The sequence below is a fragment of the Piliocolobus tephrosceles genome, chromosome 10 (genome assembly GCF_002776525.5).
Source record: "Piliocolobus tephrosceles isolate RC106 chromosome 10, ASM277652v3, whole genome shotgun sequence".
Taxonomy (NCBI): Eukaryota; Metazoa; Chordata; class Mammalia; order Primates; family Cercopithecidae; genus Piliocolobus; species Piliocolobus tephrosceles.
In genome coordinates, this window is record NC_045443.1 from 123,484,311 (window position 1) to 123,501,636 (window position 17,326).

The 17,326-nt window shown below is 43.2% G+C and overlaps 1 protein-coding gene across 2 annotated transcripts in view; it reads left to right on the forward strand.

The window, feature by feature from the left end:
• Positions 1–17,326, forward strand: part of LOC111543621 (transmembrane protein 132B) — a 334,879-nt gene that overhangs the window by 308,053 nt on the left and 9,500 nt on the right. For both annotated transcript variants that reach the window (XM_023213666.2, XM_023213759.2), the window contains one exon: positions 12,237–12,442. In XM_023213666.2, coding sequence (XP_023069434.1) covers positions 12,237–12,442 — 206 coding nt within the window. The remainder of the gene's footprint in view (positions 1–12,236; positions 12,443–17,326) is intronic.

Sequence of the window (17,326 nt, forward strand, 5' to 3'; positions counted from 1 at the left end):
GGGGATCTACAATCAGCAGGTGACAAAGTCAGCCAGGTTGGTGCCCTTTCCTTCAGGATGGTGAGTTTCCTCAGGTCCTGGGTAGGTCCAGAGGTGCTGTCTGGGAGCCAGGGACTAGATTCAAAAACCTTAGAAGTCCACCTGGTGTTCTACTGTACTGCGGCTGAGATGACACTCACACCACTAGACGCAGTCCTTCCCACTCTTCCTTCCCCTTTCCAAATGCAAAGAAGCCTCACCCTGGGGCCACCACTGCCACAGGCCCATAGAGAGTACTGCCAGACTACTGCCCATGTTCCCTTAAGGTCCAAGATCTCTTCAGTCAGCTTGTAGTGAAGGCTACCTGGCCTGAGGCTCACCCTGCAGGGCAGTGGGCTCCCCTCTGGCCCATAGCAGGCCCAGAAATGCCATCCAAGAGCAAGTCTTCTAATTGGGGGCCCCAAGAGCCCACTTGGTGCTCTACCCTTATGTGGCCAAGCTGCCACCTAAGGTGCAAGAGAAATTCTGTACTTTTCCCTCTGCTTTTTTAAAGCAGGAGTCTTGTCCTGTAACCATCACAGCTGGGAATGTGCTGAGTTTCACCTGAAGCCAGCAAATCTCAGAGGCTTACCCATGGCCCTTGATGTACTACCAGGATATTGCTGCTGGTTTTTCAGGACCCAAGGATTCTTCAGCTAGTAGGTAATACATGCTGCCAGGACTGGGTCCTTTCCTTCAAGGCAGTGGGTTCCCTTCTGGCCCAGGGCATGTCTAGTAATGTTATCTGGGAGCTAGGGCATGGAAAGGAGGCCTCAGGACGCTGATCAGTGCCCTATTCTGTTGTGTCTGAGTTGCTATCCAAGATACAAGACAAAGTTCTTCCCATTCTTCCTTCTCTCCTCAAGTGGAGGGAAGGGGTCTTTTGTGGTACTGTAAGCTGTGCAGCCTGGGGTTAGGGAAGGGTGATACCAGCACTCCCTTAGCTACCCAAGCTGGTGTCTCAGTAGGTCCGGTGCCCCCAGGTCCACTGGCCCGGGCCCAGTTCAGCACTAGGACTTGCCTCGGTGTTGTAATCTTTGTGGACTAGACTGCCTTTCAAGTTTATTTAGGAGCACAGAGCACTTTATCCCGCAGTGGTAAGGATTGCAGAAATTCAAGTTTGGACTGCTGGGACTGGAGATTCCTCTCTCCCTAGGGCTGGTTTTATTTATTCATTCATTCATTCATTCAAGCTCTGGGGTACATGTGCAGAATGTGCAGGTTTGTTACATAGGTACACCTATGCCATGTTGGCTTGCTGCACCCATCAACTCGTCATCTACATTAGGTATTTCTCCTCCTAATGCTATCCCTCCCTTAGCCACCCACCTCTGACAGGCCCAGTGTGTGATGTTCCCCTCCCTGTGTCCATGTATTCTCATTGTTCAACTCCCACTTATGAGTGAGAACAAGCAGTGTTTGGTTTTCTGTTCCTATGTTAGTTTGCTGAGAATGATCGTTTCCAGCTTCATCCATGTCCCTGCAATGGACACAAACTCATCCTTTTTTTATGGCTGCATAGTATTCCATGGTGTATATCTGCCACATTTTCTTTATCCAGTCTATCACTGATGGGCATTTGTGTTGGTTCCAAGTCTTTGCTATTGTGAACAGTGCCACAATAAACATGCATGTGCATGTGTCTTTATAGCAGAATGATTTATAATCCTTTAGGTATATATCCAGTAATGGGATTGCTGGGTCAAATGGCATTTCTGGTCCTAGATCCTTGAGGAATTGCCACACTGTCTTCCACAATGGTTGAACTAATTTACACTCCCACCAACAATGTAAAAGCATTCCTGTTTCTCCACATCCTCTTCAGCATCTGTTGTATCCTGAGATGCCATCTCATGTCAGTTAGAATGGCGATCATTAACAAGTTAGGGATGCTTTAAATGCTCCCTCTGTAGGTGGGTGTCAGCAAATTTGGTCTGGTTTCTCTTTCTGCTATAATAGGGTGGCAATGAATTCAATGCCTCACAATTGCTGTGCTCTTCCTTCCCCAGAGAACTGAAATGCTCTCTGCACCACACTGCCACTGCTGGAAGTGGGGTGTGGGTGGTGTTGGTGATTCGGGATTCCTTTTTCTACCTCTTCAGTGCCTCTTTCAGTGATATTAAGTTAAAGTCAGGTACTGTTAGTGCTCACCTGAGTTTTGGTTCCCATGAAGGTGCTTTTTTGGTGTGTAGATAGCTGCTAAATTGGTGTCCTTGTGGTAGGGATGGTCGACGGAGCCTTCTGTTTCCCCATCTTGCTTTCCTCCTCCCCAGGTTTGATTGCTATTTTGGTTACCCTCAGTGCACCGTGGGCTTGAAATTCCTTTAGAGATTCCTTGCACTTAGAATGTGAGCAAATTTTCCAGAGGTTATTTTCTCAGTGTCTGCTTCCTTCTTGACTTTGAATATTTCCAATGTGCCCAAGAGAGAATCTGTTTCTTGTAGCTCTCCTAATTGTATTCTCTATTATTTTTCACTTGGTGCTTCGTAGCCTAGTGGAGGACCAGGGCCAAATTCTCTGAGGTTCCGATTAAACATTAGGCTTGGTAGACACTGTATCACTTAGCCTCTAGTGTATGGCTTTCCAAGGTGCTCCTACCCCTCTTCAAGCTGTAGTGTGTCTAGCATGTATTCTCATTCCTCCCTCAGGGTCAAGCTGTTTCTTTTCCTTTCCTTTAGATGCAATGAGTTTCCACAGTATCCTGATTGACAGTTTTTATTATACTTCTGCCTGGAGACTGACTTCTGTCCCATAGCGAAAATAGAAGAGATGAAACTGCAGAAAGTTAGCACTGACTCTGCCGTTTCTCTCTGCAGCCAGGATCATGAGGACTGACTGCCGTTTCTCTCTGCAGCCAGGATCATGAGGGCTGACTGCCGTTTCTCTCTGCAGCCAGGATCATGAGGGCTGACTGCCGTTTCTCTCTGCAGCCAGGATCATGAGGGCTGACTGCCGTTTCTCTCTGCAGCCAGGATCATGAGGGAAGCTGTCTCGAGATTATCTCACATCTTCTGTCTAAGTGTCTGGTGAGATTCTTAGAACCTTCAAGAGGGTGCAAACTCCCCTGTATTTACAGTCCCCAGGGTCTTTACACTCTCACAATAATCCACATTTGTTCTGTAGAAATGTATCTAAAAGTTTTACTTGAATCCTTATCAGCTTATGTGGCATTCAGCAATGTCTACCCCAGGGAAGCAAATGCTTAATACGTATGTCTCCCTGCAGGATCATGTCTTTCTCCGGAATGCAGGTTAGTTTGTTACCCTGCAGCCACAGTTCTCAAACTTAATAAAAAATATTAATTTGTAGTTTGATAAGGGTGGGAGAAATGCTTTTCAGTGCTCTACATTTCTGAGTTGAAACTGGGGACCTGGCTGTCTTGATTTTGTCTCTGATTTTTATCAGACAATAATCCAGGCTGCTTTAAATATACAAAAACTAAGAATGAACACAACATAGAGAGGGGATCAGAGGATACTCAACATAGAGAGGGGATCAGAGATCTGAACTGATTTCTTTAGTTCTGTGAACCCTGAATATCTGAGACAAATCCCCGTCAATTTAGAAAGTTTATTTTGCCAAGGTTAAGGACACATGCCCATGACACACACTCAGGAGTCCTGATGACATGTGCCCAAGGTGGTAGGGCACAGCTTGGTTTTATACATTTTAGGGAGACATGAGACATCAATCAATATATGTAAGATGAACATTGGTTTGGTTCGGAGAGGCAGGACACCTGGAAGCAAAGTCGGGGGACAACTTGAAGCGGGTAGGGGACTTCCAGGTCATAGGTAGATAAGAGAAAAATTGTTGCCTTCTTTTGAGTTTCTAATTAGCCTTTCCGAAGGAGGCAATCAGATACGCATTTATGTCGGTGAGCAGAGGGATGACTTTGAATAGAATGGGAGGCAGGTTTGCCCTACGTGGCTCCCAGCTTGACCTTGCCCTTTAGCTTAGTGATTTTGGGGTCCCTAGGATTATTTTCCTTTCACAGCTTGAACTCTGAACCTCTCTCCCTGACCTCTAAACTCATGTATCCAACTTCTTAACATTTTCATTCAGATTTCTAATGAGCATTTTGAATTCAACATTTTCAAAACTGAAGTCTGGGTTCTTTCTCTCTTCCCTATATTACACATCTTGTGCCGCCTTCTCCTATCACAGGGTTAGGAACTGCATTCTTTTGGTTGGCCAAAAACTCAGAAACCCTATGTGACTTTTCCCTCTCACTCGCATTGAAAATCCATTTCAATATCAAATCCCATCTCATCACCTCTGTCACTACCACTGTGATTGAAGCCACCTTCACATTTCTGTTGGATGGGTTGAATAAGCCCCTGAATGGTCTCCCTACCTGCCAGAGGTATCCTGTTAATTTTGTTAGCTCAAGCCACAGTCTTGCTCCAAACACGACAGAACATCTTGTTACACTTACAGGAGTAAAATCCAAACTCTTGCTTTCTTCTCTGATCTCATTTCCCTGATCTTTGCTCATTTGCTTTCAGCTATTTTCCCCTTTTTATTGGCCCTTAAATATGGCAGGAACATTCCTGTCTCAGGGCCTTCATACTTCTTGTTTCCTCTGGTTTGAGTGATCTTCTGCATGTCCCCATGACTCAGTTCCTCACTTCAGTCAGATCTCTACTCAAATGTTACTTCTCCAAAGGGCCCTTTCTTTCCTCTTCTAATTAAAATAACATACTCTATCATCACTGTCCGTTCTCTTCCGTGCTTTGTTTTTTCTTTCAAGCCTGTTTCACTGCCTGGTATTATATTATATATCTACATGGTTGTTTAATTTGTCTGTCTCCCCTAATTAGACTATCAGTTTCATAAGAACAGGCACTCTGTTCCTCACTGCTCTACTCTCAGCACCTAGGACAATTCTTGAGTCTTAGTCAACAGTAAATGAGTATTTGTTGAATGAATGGGTGTTCATTCCTGTTTTATAGATGAAGGATCTCAGGCAAAGAAAGGTTACATTGTAACAAAATACACTGAAACTCTGAGCTTGGTTTCTAACCCTTCCAAACAAAACAATGTCAGAGCTGGAAAGTTTAGGTTCCTTAAGGTTCACAGATGCAGAATCTGAGCCTCAGAGGTTGGGGAGCAACTTGCTCAGAAGTGGTGAAGGGAAGGGTTGAGTGAGGACCCAGGTCTCTGGGCCCCAATCTGTGGCATTGAACTTCCCTCTAAGCTTCCCCTGGACATGGGGGTTTACTCGAAGGAATGTGAAAATTACTAATTAAATATTATTTTGTGGTACGTTCTGCTTCTGCCATGTAGGAATTAGTCCTGAGAACAGACAGTCCTTCCATAGATTACAACCATGAACTCAGGATAAAATTAAAAAATAAAAATCTCTGAAGAGTGAACAAAAGCAGGAGTATTTTGGAGGGGAGTCAAACTTGGAGAAAATGACCAGAACAGTGAATTTTCCTGATTTGGTGGCCTTTGTCCTGAGGACACCTGCATTTGCAGCAATGAAGTGGGCAAATTAAACTGCTGGAGAGGCCGGGCATGGCGGCTCACGCCTGTCATCCCAGCACTGTGGGAGGCTGAGGTGGCTGGATCACAAGGTCAGGAGTTTGAGACCAGCCTGACCAACATGGTGAAACCCCGTCTCTACTGAAAATACAAAAATTAGCCGGGCATGGTGGTGTGCACCTGTAATCCCAGCTACTCAGGAGGCTGAGGCAGGAGAATTGCTTGAATCTGGGAGGTGGAGGTTGCAGTGAGCCGAGATTGCTCCACGGCACGCCAGCCTGGGTGATAGAGCAAGATTCTGTCTCAAAACAAAACAACAACAACAACAACAACAAAAAACTGCTGTAGAAACTCCTCCATCATTGTGGCTGAAAGCAACCAGGGAAAAGAGCCCAGGGTAACCACTGACACAAGTAATAATAAGGATGACTCTCAGAATCATCATACTTGTGAAAAAAACCAGACATAAAGAGTGTGTATTGTGATTCCATTTTTATAAAATTCTAGAAAATGGAAACCCATCTGTGGTGGTGAAAAGCACATCAGTGGTTGCCTGGGGCCAGGAGAAGAAGGCGCCATGGACTGAAAAGATGCATTAGGATCTGTTTTGGGGTGACAGAATGTTCTGTGTAGTGTTTTCATGGGTGGACACTGCCAAACTGATTGAACTTTATCATTTGAATGGATATACTGTATTCCACATAAATTACAACTCAATCTCATTGATAAAAAGTACTGATGTGTCTTGCCTTTCCCAATCAGCCTGTGGTCCTCTGGAGGAAGGGCCGTGTCTTTCTTGCCTGGGTTGCACTGAAGCCGTAACACAGTGCTGAGGAGGCCTTGGGCACAGAGAGACTAAGTGGGAAATGATGCTCTGCCTTTCACTATCTGTGATCCCTTAACTAGCAGCCTCTCCTTGGCCTCAGTCTACCCTCCATAATATAGGGACAAAAATGTAACGTACAGAGTATTTGGAGAGGTGAATGGGTATAATTCTACATAAAATTTTGAAAACAATGCAGGGTTCGTAGTAAGAACTCAATACATGATAGATATTATTATTCCTTTGGCATTTATTATTAATTAAAAACTCAAGGTAAAATAAATATTTTTGAGTACATACTGCGCCTCAGGCATGGTACACTTCATTGTACTTAGTAATACGTACATAGTGTTTGATTCAGATGATAAGTGAATATCAAAGGGTTTTCGCTACATAGTTTTGGTTCTTTTCCCTATTTTAGTATAGAATTTCAGCATTGTTTGTAAGTTTGTGGGAAACATACTACCTGATTCTGTAGCATTTTTTTTCTTCTAACATAGCGGCTCATGTCTTGGGTTGGGAGAGGGGTCATGAGGGAAGCCCAGTGCACAGTCAGCCTCCCATCAGTGCGGGCAGATGGGTCAACAGTGTGGCAAACACAGAGGGTGGCTGATGCACAGATTAAACTCTTGCTTCTTTTAAAAATAGAACATGAAGTAAATGTTGTGTCTTACAAAATACCCAAAGGAAACATATTCACATCTGGAGAGCCCCTTTTAGCCTCTTTTATTATAAAGCAATGTAGTTGCAAAAGTGTAATTTGACAGTAAAAATATTAACCTCTAAAGGCAACTTTCCCAGGATGACATTTACAAGCCATCTCACACATGCTCACAGATTAACATGACACAAATCATCTGTTTTCAATCTCCATATTCCTGTCCTCAGCTCTTCTTAAATTAGGATTGACAGCATTTGGTTTTCGATGTTCCTCTTGGGTCTTAGAGAGCCCTGAAGGTATCATTTAGATGAGTGATGGGAATCTGACTCTGATCTTTATTTTGCTATGTCTTCCTGTCATCTCCCCACATCCCTCCTTCCCCTGCCAATAAAACACACATGTGTCTCATACACAGAGATCTTAATTCTCAGTTAAAAGGCCAAATTGACCACTGGGAATCCAAGGCCTCACATTTATCAGCTTTGTTCCTTCTGGTCTTCTCTCATAACATATGAAATCACTTGCATTTTTCTTAATGCCATTACCATGACAACCTTGTGTAAGTCACCTTCTTTGTCTTCTTACAGATACACACACTACTGGTGGTGGTGTACAGAAATGAATGGGTCTCAGAGGAAACAGCTGTAACATGTTCATTCACACACTCAGCATCTATTTATTGAATAACTTCTTTGTGCCCAGCACTGTGCTGTCAGCAGAGACAGCAGGGAAAAGGAGAAAGGTTCATGGTATGAAGCAGATTACCATCAGGTGGGGAAGATACATAAGAAACAACCAGGAGCATTAGGAGAGTGGTAATTATTGTGAAGGAGTACATTATATAACAGAGCAATCTGATGCGATTAATACAGTGTAAGTGACATGATGTCAGCAATATGAAGAGTCTAAGGAATGGAGCATGTTGTACATTTAGTGTACACAGTAGCACAGACAGCAAATTAGATACAGGAAAATAGTGACCAGAGGTGGGTGCCAAGTTTAAATTAGGAGCGACTCAGGGAATGCATTCTGAGGGGTGGCATTTGAGATGCAGTCCTATGTCATTGATAATCCTTTTGGTGGCAAGTAACAAAACCACATAGACCAATTTGACTTTAGCCACAAGAACAACAATCACCTGATAAAACGCCTCAAAGTCGGGGGGTCCAGGTGGGCTGCTCCAGCGGCTCCTCTAGGTCATCAAGGGCCCAGGTTCCTTAGCTCCCAGGGTCACCCTGGCTCACGGCTGGCTCCCTCAGGGCTCTGGGATCCCTGCAGCAGTTCCTGTCATCAGTTCCCACACGACAACATCCAGTGGGAGGAGGAGGCGCCAGTTTCGGTGAGTCTCTTTGATCAAGGAGATGTTTCCCAGAAGCCCTGGTAGCCTTCTCACAGCTCATTGGCCAGAGTAATAGCACGTGCTTTCCCCTAAACCAATCACTGGCAAAGAGGATGGAGGTTTAATGATGGAGTTAGGGAGGCCTGTGGTGAATGGAGGGCAGTGGATTTCCTGAAGAAAACCTTTTTAGAATTAGAAAAGAGCAGAGGTGCTGGTGCATAGTTGACTGGGCAGTAGAAAACCAGTTATGAAGGACATCAGATCACGTTCCTGGGAAGACCATGGCATGGCCTTGGGAGGGGGCTAAGCCTAGGAGAGCTCAGGGGAGCAGTGAAGACCCATGAAGAAGGACCTGTGCCCGGTAGGGAGGGCGTGCAAGGTGAGGCCAGAGAAGGAAGCAAGTCCAGGGCATTGGGGCCTGGTAGGCCCCTGTAAGGCATTTGGATTGTATCTGGCATAGCACAAGAAGTCCCTGGAGAGGACAGAGGTAATCAAGCAGAGGAGACAGCCCTGGGCCAGCAGTCAGCAGTCAGTGTTGATACATGCCAAATGCTGTGCAAGAGGCAGTACCTTTCTTTACGCTGGATTCAGTACAGGTAAAATGAGTCTCATGACACCCACCTTGTGGCGTCACCATGGGACTCATTGCGTTGAAAGGAGAGTGTTGCGGCGATGAGGTCCTGTACAAGTATGAGCTGTCTTGTTCTCATTATTTGAGATAGTTATAAAATCCCTGTGAACACTGAATTAGTGAGTACTGAACCTTTGCTTGTAGGAGAAATAAGACACACACACACACACACACACACACACACACACACACACTTCTAATAGTCTATAATCTTCTATTACAAAAGAAATATTGAAGTTTGGAAGTGTTAGTTGACTTATCTGAGGCTGCCTCACTGACAGGTGCCAGAGCAGGCATTCAGATTCTGTCCTACTGGATCCAGCGACCAAGCTGAAGCTTCCCACACTGCGCTCCACTGCCCCTTGTATGGTCGGTGCTCTGGTCTTTGTATGAGAGCTGAGACAAGATGGCAGAGCGAGTACTTGCTTGACCTCAACTGGGGATGCGTGCATGGCAGGTGGTTCAAAATTTTCCCCTCTCTGTGCAGTTCCGCAAATGACCAAAAAGGCACTGCAAGTACTGACTCTGGGGTTACAAATAACTTTTAGGAAGTAGATGAGTTTGCAAATATGGAATCCACAAATACTGATGGTCATCTGTAATTGGTGACCATGAAGTGAGAAACTCTGGTTTCTCTATATCTAGTATATTCTTTGTACATTGTTAGATACCTCAAGTCTTAGTACTCAATATGATTAGCCTTATTTGTGCTGTTTTACTTGAATTACTTAAAATGGAGGACATACACTTTTTTAAGGGTATGCGTATCGCAGGAGAAAAAACTCAAAAGATAGTCAACATAAAGAACTGCTAAGCCCTCTTACTTTGTTATGATTTTAATTAATTTATTTTTTCCATATGGGCTCTACATCACTTCCTAAAAGATGGGGCAGGTTTAAGTCTGTAGTGCTCTGAAAGGATGCAGACAGTTACGTTATTTATTCCTTATTAACATAGAAAGGGCTTCACAGTTTCTAAAACTGGTGTGTTCTCTCCAGTGGGATGTGATTCAGAATGATTTGAAGTGTGATTGGGGGTGGTTGGGTAGCAGTAAACAAGGGAGAACCATAATTTTACACAAATGCAGGAGGGTTGAGGTCTGCACTATGGAACGTAGGACTGAGAAAATTCTAGCAATAAGTGATAACCACCTGAGCTAGGGAGAAGTGAGAGCAGAACTCCCCAATGTATCCACTGCAGGTTTCTAAATCATAGGGGACCTCAATCTCTTTTTTTCTGAGCAGGGTTGGGGGGACTTCATTCTCTTGAGGTAGTCTGCATGCCACAGGCAGAACAGGCAGTGAGTTCAGGGGAAGTTAGAGGTCTTACTGAGCCTCCACCTTCTCCTAGTGCAGTGCTTCCCTGGGAAGGCAGTTATTTCTCTATAATGGGGCCTCCACATCTTGAGTACCTGAATGGATGGCAGTCAGGCTCAGCACTGTGTCAACATCTATTAAAAATAAGAACACGATCCTCCATTCCGTTTTCTGCTCTAAATGGAAATCCTGTTCTGATTATTTACAGTCCTGGGCACAATGAAGCAGATTTAACTGCCTCAAACGTGCTCTAAAATACAGCTCATTTGCTTGCTTCATTGTTGTTCTTCTCTCTCTTTTTATAAGATAAAGCAAAAAGAGGGATAGAAGTAGATTCTTTTTTTAATTTGAAAAGTTAAAGAAATGCCATATTCAGCTCCCCCTGGAATTTTGGGCATGAGAGACACATTAGCTATCAGGCCTAATGGTAGCTCTATCTACTGCTGTCTTAGGCCTGGAGGGAAAAAGATTTTAGACTGCTAAGTTCTGACAGGATAGGAAAGGAGCTCCAAAAATGAACTTAGCCAGACTCCAGTAACTCTCCAGCAATCCTTGTTCATTGCTTTGTGGACTAGGATTATCAAGTCGAGGTCTCAATGATTTCAGCAGATGTCCCAATGAGTAGCCTACTTTAATTACACTTAAGGATTCCTAAAGACGTCATTGGTGTTGAGAAGTGGAAGTGACAAGGATCCATCCTTGTGACTGGGGATGCAGGGTGAGTCTGAAGTGTCCCATTAGCTATTTTCTCCTTGGTTTCCACGGCGAGCTGCAGTGTAGAGCTATTGGGTGGTAAAAGGCTGATTTCTTCATTTCCAAGGAAGCACATTCATATTGGTACCATTTTTTTGGGAGGGAGGGAAGGTGGTAATTTGTCTCAAACAACTTGGAAGTGGGCACTTCTGACATTGTTCTTGAGCCATTCACTTGACCATGTCAAATAGGCAGTTGGATGTGTGTATCTCGGGCTCAGAAGGGAGGCCTGAGTTGTAGTTACAGATTCGAGTGAGGAAGAGAAGCAACAGGAGTAAGTCCTAGTTTCTGGCTTGCAAAAGTGGGGCTGTGGTGGCTCCACTGGTTGAGGTGGGGGCCCTGCCAGCAGCCCAGGCTTGACACTGCCCCTCAGCAGTATGAATGCAAAGGTTGCACACTACTTTTTATTTTCTGTCCTCTGCTCATGAAATGATTTGTGATCCCTCTTTCTTCTCTCCACCTAGATACATAAATACATTTTCCTGATTGTCCAGGAGAGAAAGTCAGCAACAATTTATTTGCTTATCCTGAAAATGTGAAGTAAAATGGGTACTTAAATGGTCTAATGCTCAACCTACTGAAGCATGCACATTAGAGAGGCCACCCCCAAGGCTGAGTCAAAAGACCATGGTGAAATGCCACATTCATTCTGCAAAATTATAGCTGAATGGGGCAAAAATAATCATATCCATGTTTCTAATGCATTTCACAACTATTTTGCCTACCAGGATTTTAATCTAGTGCAAAGCTCTCCTGATTTTTCAGAGATCCTCAGTATGACTTGAATAATGTGCTTTTTCAGTAACATACAAACCTTTTATGCATCTTCAGATATGGTGCAGGAGTGAACTATGAGGCACCTGGGGTTTGATTAGTGATCGTTTGAGTACATAAAAAAGGTAAGATAAAGAAAAACACTGACACATACACACAAAAGGCAACAGAGGTTATATAACTCCATTAAATTATGTTAATGGTTTTACTTGTCAGTATTTTGTAATACAAAATAGTTTTCCTGGAGTCTATTTGTCAGTATTTGTCACTAATTAGTGCCTACAAATTACCTTTTGTACAAGTTCTGTTCATCGGGTTGTTTTGGTGTCTAATAAATCAGAGCTGCTGCAGTTCATGAACTTTCACTGTTGTTGGTATTTGCTTGTGCTTTTCCTCCTGATGCATCTCAAGGTTCTACCTCCTCCCCAAAGGTTTCCAACAACTGTGATTCCATTTTTGTGAATGGGAAGGAAATGAAGAGCAAAGTGGACACAATTGTGAACTTCACCCACCAGCATTTCACCTCCCAGTTCGAGGTCACTGTCTGGGTGCCCAGACTCCCCCTGCAGATTGAGATCTCAGACACTGAGCTGAGCCAGATCAAGGGCTGGAGGATCCCGGTTGCTGCCAACAGAAGGTGAGGAATCAAAGAGAAGACTTTGGATCTGACTGTCCTGGGGCCCAAATCTTTGTGGGAGGCAAATTGACCCTCAGGGACTCAAGCCCTTGGGAAGCAACATCCACGGTGGGAAGTGTGGTCTGAGTTTTGGGTTCAGATGGATCTGACTTGGGTACTTACTAGCAACTTGACATGAGGAAATTTTAATGAAGATAATTGTAATAATAATAGTAACAACCTCATAGAGTAGTTGCTAGGATTCAGTAAAATGAATGCAATACGTAACAAGCACCTATCACAAGATGTGGCATTTAGGACATAGCTATTTTCCATTCCCCACTCACTTCTCTATTGTTCATTCCTGTGTTATTCACTCTCAGTTCCCCTGCTTGTAAATGTCAGCCTTCCTCCATGGAGCACAGTACGGTGGTTAAGACTGTGGGCTGTGGGATAAGGCTGCCTGAGTTGTTCCCCCCTCTCCCCGCACTGGGTAAGACTCTTCATTTTGTTGCCTGAATTTTAACCCCAGTTTTACAACTTGTACCTGTGTGATGTTGGACGTGTGATTTAACCTATCTCTTTCTCAGTTTCCTCATCTATCAATTAGGGATGATAACATTACTGAAGGGTTGTCCCAAGAACTCAGTGAATGGATACATACTATAGTAGACAGTTCTAAAGATGACTCTCGCCTGTAATCCCAGCACTTTGGGAGGCCGAGGCGGGCGGATCACGAGGTCAGGAGATCAAGACCATCCTGGCTAACACGGTGAAACCCCATCTCTACTAAAAATACAAAACAATTAGCCGGGCATGGTTGTGGGTGTCTATAGTCCCAGCTACTCGGGAGACTGAGGTAGAAGAATGGTGTGAGCCGGGGAAGCGGAGCTTGCAGTGAGTCGAGATCACGCCACTGCACTCCAGCCTGGGTGACAGAGCGAGACTCTGTATCACAAAAACAAAACAAAACAAAACAAAACAAAAAAAAGATCACTCTCCCTTCCCATGATCCCCATCTCCTTCTTCTTCAAACACTAATCTGGTAGTGCTGGGAGGGGATTTTACAGATGTAACTACAATCCCAAATCAATGGACCTTAAAATACAGAGATTAGCCAGGTGGTGGGACCCACCAGAGAAGCCTCTGAAAGCAGAGTTCCTGCCAACTGGTAGCAGAAGGGGAAGTTGGGAAGATTTGAGGATGAGAACAACGTGATGATGTACTGCTGGCTTTGAAGGTGGGTTGAGCCACTTGCTGACGAATGTGGATTCAGCCACTTACCAAGGAATGTGGTAATCTTTGGTAGCTGAGAGCAGCCTCCAAATGACAACCAGCCAGGAAATGGGACCTCAGTTCTATAACCTTAGGAACAGAATTCTGCCAACAACCTGGCTGATCTTAGAAGTGGATTCTTCCCTAGCACTTCCAGATAAGAGACCAGCCCCATTGACGCCTTCATATTGAACTTGTGAATCTCTGTGTAGAGAATTCAGTTGAGCCTGCCTGGATGACTGGCTTGTAGAACTGTGAGTGTGTTGGTGTGGGCATTGTTTTAAACCATGAAGTTTGTGGTCATTTGTTATGCAGCAATAGAAAACGAATATAGAGCCTGTTGCCCAGTGGTGGCCTGTAGCCATAAGTCATACCTCAAATGTGAGTGTGCCTTTAGAATCAGGCAGTGAGTGGAGGCTGGAAGATTTTGAGGAGCATAATGGAAAAAGCATCAATTGCCTTGAACAGATTGTTAGTAGAAACATGGGTGTTAAAGACGTTGTACGTGATGAATGAGGATCATTGTAAAGAAATCCCAAATCACCTTATAGAAAGCTGAGATCATTGTGCACAAATGGGAAGTAGAAATCTGAACTTCAAAAACACCGCCAGTGAGGGTTCAGGGGGAGCTGAGGAGCATGGATTCTGGTTAGGAGGTGACAGAGTGCTTCGCAAGAGTGTGCCCTGCAGGTGTGTGGAAAGCAGGTGAGGTCAGATAGTTAGCTGAGGAGAAGACCAGGCAAATACTGAATGTGCACTTAGATTCATCTTGCTGCTAATAGCAGAATGAAAGAGGAAAGAGAAAATTTTGGAAGGGCTACGAGACGAAAAGAAACAGGGACCCGATGATGTTGAAATTTTCAGTCTTTCCAGACAGCAAATGATGAAGAAATTTTAAGAGAGTCACTGTCAGAAAAGTGTGCTTGAAACAAAAGGCCAAGGGTGGATCTTGAAAACCCTTTGCTGAAACTTGAAGGGCCGCTGGGGGAAGTGATACCGCCCTGCCTGCCGGACGTCTTCCAGCCTCCACCCAGCCCAGGGAGGTGCCCTCGTCTCCACTGGCAAACCCAGAGGGGTTCAAGTGGGATTCCTGTTTCACTCTAGGAAACCACAGGACCAGGGGAACAAAACAGACCAGAATAGCACCTGAGGGCTCTCAAGCCAAATTTTCATTAGAAGCTAAGTGCACAAAAGTAGGCTAGGACATATGCACTGAAACAAAGCAAATTTAACTACAGTCGATTTCAGTTGAACCCAGAGTTTCCTGTCATAATGTACAAAATGTCCAGAATATAAGTGAAAAAAATCACTCATCATACCAAGAATTAGGTAAACCACAACTTGAATGAGAAAAGATGGTCAACTGATGGCAATGCCCAGATAAACCAGATGTTAGAATATCTGACAAGGATTTTAAAACAGCCATACCATAGGAGAAACAAAAGCTTTCAGTAAGAAATTACAAATAGCCTTGGAACCAATTAAAAAGGAAAATATCTCAGCGAGGAAACATAACTTATGAAAAAGAACCAGATGTAAATTATAGAAAAATATAGGAACGAGGGTGAACAAAAACCCTCAATGGGTTCAGCAGTACAGTGAGATGACAGAGGATAAAATCAGTGGACTTGAGAACAGACAATACCATTTACTTAATCTAAATAATAAATTTAAATCTAACTAGAGAAAATAGACTTGTGGGAAAAAAGGAATGGAGCATCAGGGGCTTGTGGGACTATAAGAAAATATCTAGGATTCCCATAATTAGAATCCGAGAAGAAAAGGAGAAAAGGTGTCGGGCTCAAACAGTGTTTGCAGGAATGATGGCTGAAAACCTCTCCGATTTGTCAAGAGACATAAACGCATAGTTTCAAAAAGCTTGAGAAACCACAAACATGAGAAACCTGAAGAAATCCATGTGAAGACACATTGTAATTAAACTTCTGAAAATGGAAGACAAAGAGTCTTAAAAACATCCAGAGACAGGTTATGCCAATTTGAATGGCAATGAATTTTTCGCCTGAAACCACAGAGGCTAGAAGGACTTGGCACATTTTTCAGGCGCTAAAAGAAAGGAACTGTCAGCCTCAAATTCTTTACCTGGCAAAAGTATCCTTTAGGAATGAAAGGAGAATAAAGACGTTCTTAAATGAACAAAAACTTGGAGAGTTTGTTTTCAGGAGACCTACCTTTAAAGCATGGCTAATGGAACTTCATTAGACAGGAAACTTCAGTAGACAGAAAATATTATAATGGAAAAGGATTTGGAACTTCAGAAAGGAAAGGAGAATGATAGAATGAGTAAAAACACTGTTAAATAGGATAGACTTTCCTTCGCATCAATTTTTTACATCATGTTTGGTATTCAAAGGGGAAAGTATGACATCATCTGATGTGGTACTTAGGATAGATAGAAAAACATACTTAAAACAATTATATTCTTAAAAGTGGTCAGGGTAATGGGACTTACAGGGAACTAAGGTATCTACACTCAAAGTAGCAAAGCTTTGGTATCATTAGACTGTAATAAGTTATGCTTGCATGTTAATAAGCTCCGTGTATACAATTGCCAATTTCCTGGTTTTGATATTTTCTTATAGTTAGGAAGTTATAGTTAGGGTAAAGAGTGTATAAGAGCTCCTGGTTTTTTGTTTGTTTGTTTGTTTGTTTGTTTTTTAGCTTTTAGTTAATTTGTAATTATTTTGAAATTAAAAGTTTAAATAAATGAATAGGATACAATCTGCCCTAAAATAACAGGATCTCATATATTCATTGACCATTATTATGATACTGCCACATTTTAATGAAACACATGCCTAGTGGTGGTCTTCTTTTTTACCCATTAATTTAAAGGGAACTTCCCATTGCTAGCACAAATGGTCAACTAGCGTCATTTATCATAAAATAAATTTAACCTAAAATTATTACAAAGAAAACTAAACAATGTTGTTAAATTCTGAGTAGACACCATTGCCTGCCTATGTGAACTTGTCTTTATTAACTGATGGAAAGTAGTTAGTTCTGAGAAGCTTTAAAGACATCCTAGCACAGAACAGAGACATTCCCTGTGACATATTCAGAAGGATTGAAAAATAAAATGGGAATAACTTTTCAGTATGTTATTCGTTTTCTTTGTTTGTTTGTTTTTTGTTTTTTAAATTGAATGGTATATTTCTTTGCCACCTAATACCATCTGTCTTACTCACGGAGATACTCATTTCTTACTTTGGGAAACCAAAATTATTATGCTATTGTGCTGGTGAAAATTTTTTCTATCTTTTTATAAATGGTTCTCAGACCTTTCAGGGAGGCAGAATGTCATATAGTAAAGAAAGTGGCTTTCAGAAGTCAAATGGAGCTGTATCCAGACCTGCTAATTGCCAGTTATCTGGGATACATATTAATCACTCTGAGCCTGGTTTCTTTATGCAAAATAAGGACATGTTTCATAGCTGTTGAGAAGATGAATGGACTTAGCTATAGAAAGGAAGGGGACACACGTGATGGGGCAGCTGGTCTGGCTGTGTGGGCCCTGCCTCGGGAGACGGCCAGCTGTGTGGCCCTGGCTGAGTGGCCGCACAAACCACGTCTTGGTTTCCTCACTGGTAAGATCAGAGAAATAATTCAACC